The 1,995-nt window shown below is 37.3% G+C and overlaps 1 protein-coding gene across 1 annotated transcript; it reads right to left on the minus strand.

The window, feature by feature from the left end:
- Positions 1-392: 392 nt before the first annotated feature.
- On the minus strand, positions 393-1,664 carry LOC149415152 (uncharacterized). The gene has a single exon (XM_089643016.1). It carries the CDS (start codon positions 1,662-1,664, stop codon positions 393-395), a length of 1,272 nt encoding a protein of 423 aa, XP_089499142.1.
- Between the last annotated feature and the right edge of the window lie 331 nt (positions 1,665-1,995).

The raw sequence follows: 1,995 nt of genomic DNA on the forward strand, positions 1-1,995 counted from the left end.
GCCAGACTTCGAAAGTTCGAAAGAGGTTATTGTCTGTTATGTAGAATACGATAAGAATTACTGTTTAGATTTAATGGACAAATGCCTAACATTTTGGTTCCAAGCTATTTATAAGAATCTTAAATTTACATAGCTACTACTAGCGTTCAAATTAATCTATTTTGTATCTCCTGTAAGTGTTTTTTTTTTATTCAAATTTTTTTTTTAAAAACATTTTCCACCAGTTTTTCCTTCACATCCTACATACAGTTGTTAACTAATATTGTAAGATATATCCTTTCATTACCCACGGTAAGGAATACAGATCAGTGCAGATGTACTAATCATATAACACCTGCACATCATCACACGGGAGGGTCTCAGACAAATAATAACAACAGTTGCTTTAAATATTACATTTTAATGAGTAACCCTTGCAGGTTAATAAGACCACATACTACAATAATAATGTAATCAATTACGGGAATATGATTATGGTCAGTACTTGCATGCATTCTGAGCATTTGGAATTCTCTAATTCTACTTATGACGCGCTCTACGTGAATGCGCAATGCGGCAATCCTTTTGGACTGCTTTACTTCTTCGCGGCTAGACTGAACATTCGCAAAAACACTCGGTGGGCGAATCAGTTCGCAGTCCATCTGCTGCAAAATATGGGAAATATTTTTAAAACCCCGGTCCGCCATTACAGTCATCCCAGGTCTCAGGCATGACAAATAACCGCAGTCCTCTATAATAATTGCATCAGACGCACGACCACCATAGCCACATGAAACATAGTTTACCAGACCATCTGGTGTACACGAAATTAGATATTTCAGTGTATTACATCCTTTATACTCTGACCAACACATGGATTGGTGAATCGGATTTGAGGGCTTTTCTATTTGTATTTCTAGACAGTCTATTATGGACTGAACATTGCCATACCTTGCCCTGAAGGATATTGGTAGCTGAGCTCTTATATCGGATGTGGTTGGCCAAATTATGAGTTCCTGAAATAAAGTCGCTAATATTTTGATAGTCTTGGAGAAAATCCGTGCTACAGAGGACGCCGACAAACCAAAGTGAAGCGCAAGAATAGCGAACGAATCATCTAACCTTATTTTTTTAAGTGCAATTAATACATTAATTGTTTCTGTAGGTGCTTTGGCAACTACAATAGAAATAATGTGATACATTTCCTTAGGGATTCCTAAACAGAGTCTAGGCTTTCTCTCTATGACAAGCATGAAAGATTTTCTCATGGTCAGATTTACAAGTCCAGTATCAATCTCGGACCCATCAAAATTGTTACTGTCTGAGTATGCAGAGGGAGTGTAATCTGAATCATTGTCCTCGGAACCAGTGGACATAATATCTATATTATGATGAGTAGGCTCGCAGTAGCCACCTTTTGCAGAAACAGGCTTTGTGGGTGAGAACTTCAATGGTGAGCATGCCGTGTTTGTCATTGTTGGCACGGTTGAAGTAGACTTGCTTCTGTAGGTAACACGACAGCGAATATCTGCTTGTACCGCCTTATTAACCATTTTACAACGGCTATCAGCAGCTTCTGGAAGGGAGAGAATGGCTGTTGAAGTGGAGAGCTCCGAGAGAAGACTAGCTGCTGTAGATGTTGAGGGCTCTGGGTCCAATGGTGCGTTCCTCGTGGGCTCCCCCATTATCATCGCGTCTTGAATTAACCCGGCACGCAATTTTTTTTGTCCTGTTTGCCTTAGGCTTGGTAAAACTTTTTTTTGACAGGCAAAAATATGTGGGATCACATTTTTTTTTCAATCTCATTTTGCATCCCATCATTTGGACTTCCATATAATTTTCTAAATCCTCTTGGAGCTGTAAATACAAAACAACAAAATTATTTATTTATTGTGAATTACAGTCAGAGTTACCAAAAACATTTTACATGGAAGAAAATGACATTATTAAAATAATAACTTAATATAAAATTACAAAATAATAATAAATGTACGTACAAAATATTGTTTTTAAATT

Source organism: Hesperophylax consimilis, chromosome 19 (genome assembly GCF_061612785.1).
Source record: "Hesperophylax consimilis isolate HC1 chromosome 19, BYU_Hcon_1.0, whole genome shotgun sequence".
Classification (NCBI taxonomy): domain Eukaryota; kingdom Metazoa; phylum Arthropoda; class Insecta; order Trichoptera; family Limnephilidae; genus Hesperophylax; species Hesperophylax consimilis.

What these genes read in the sequence shown, in the direction of transcription:
- LOC149415152 (XM_089643016.1), bottom strand. Translation starts at nt 1,664, where the DNA reads ATGGGGGAGCCCACGAGGAACGCACCATTGGACCCAGAGCCCTCAACA.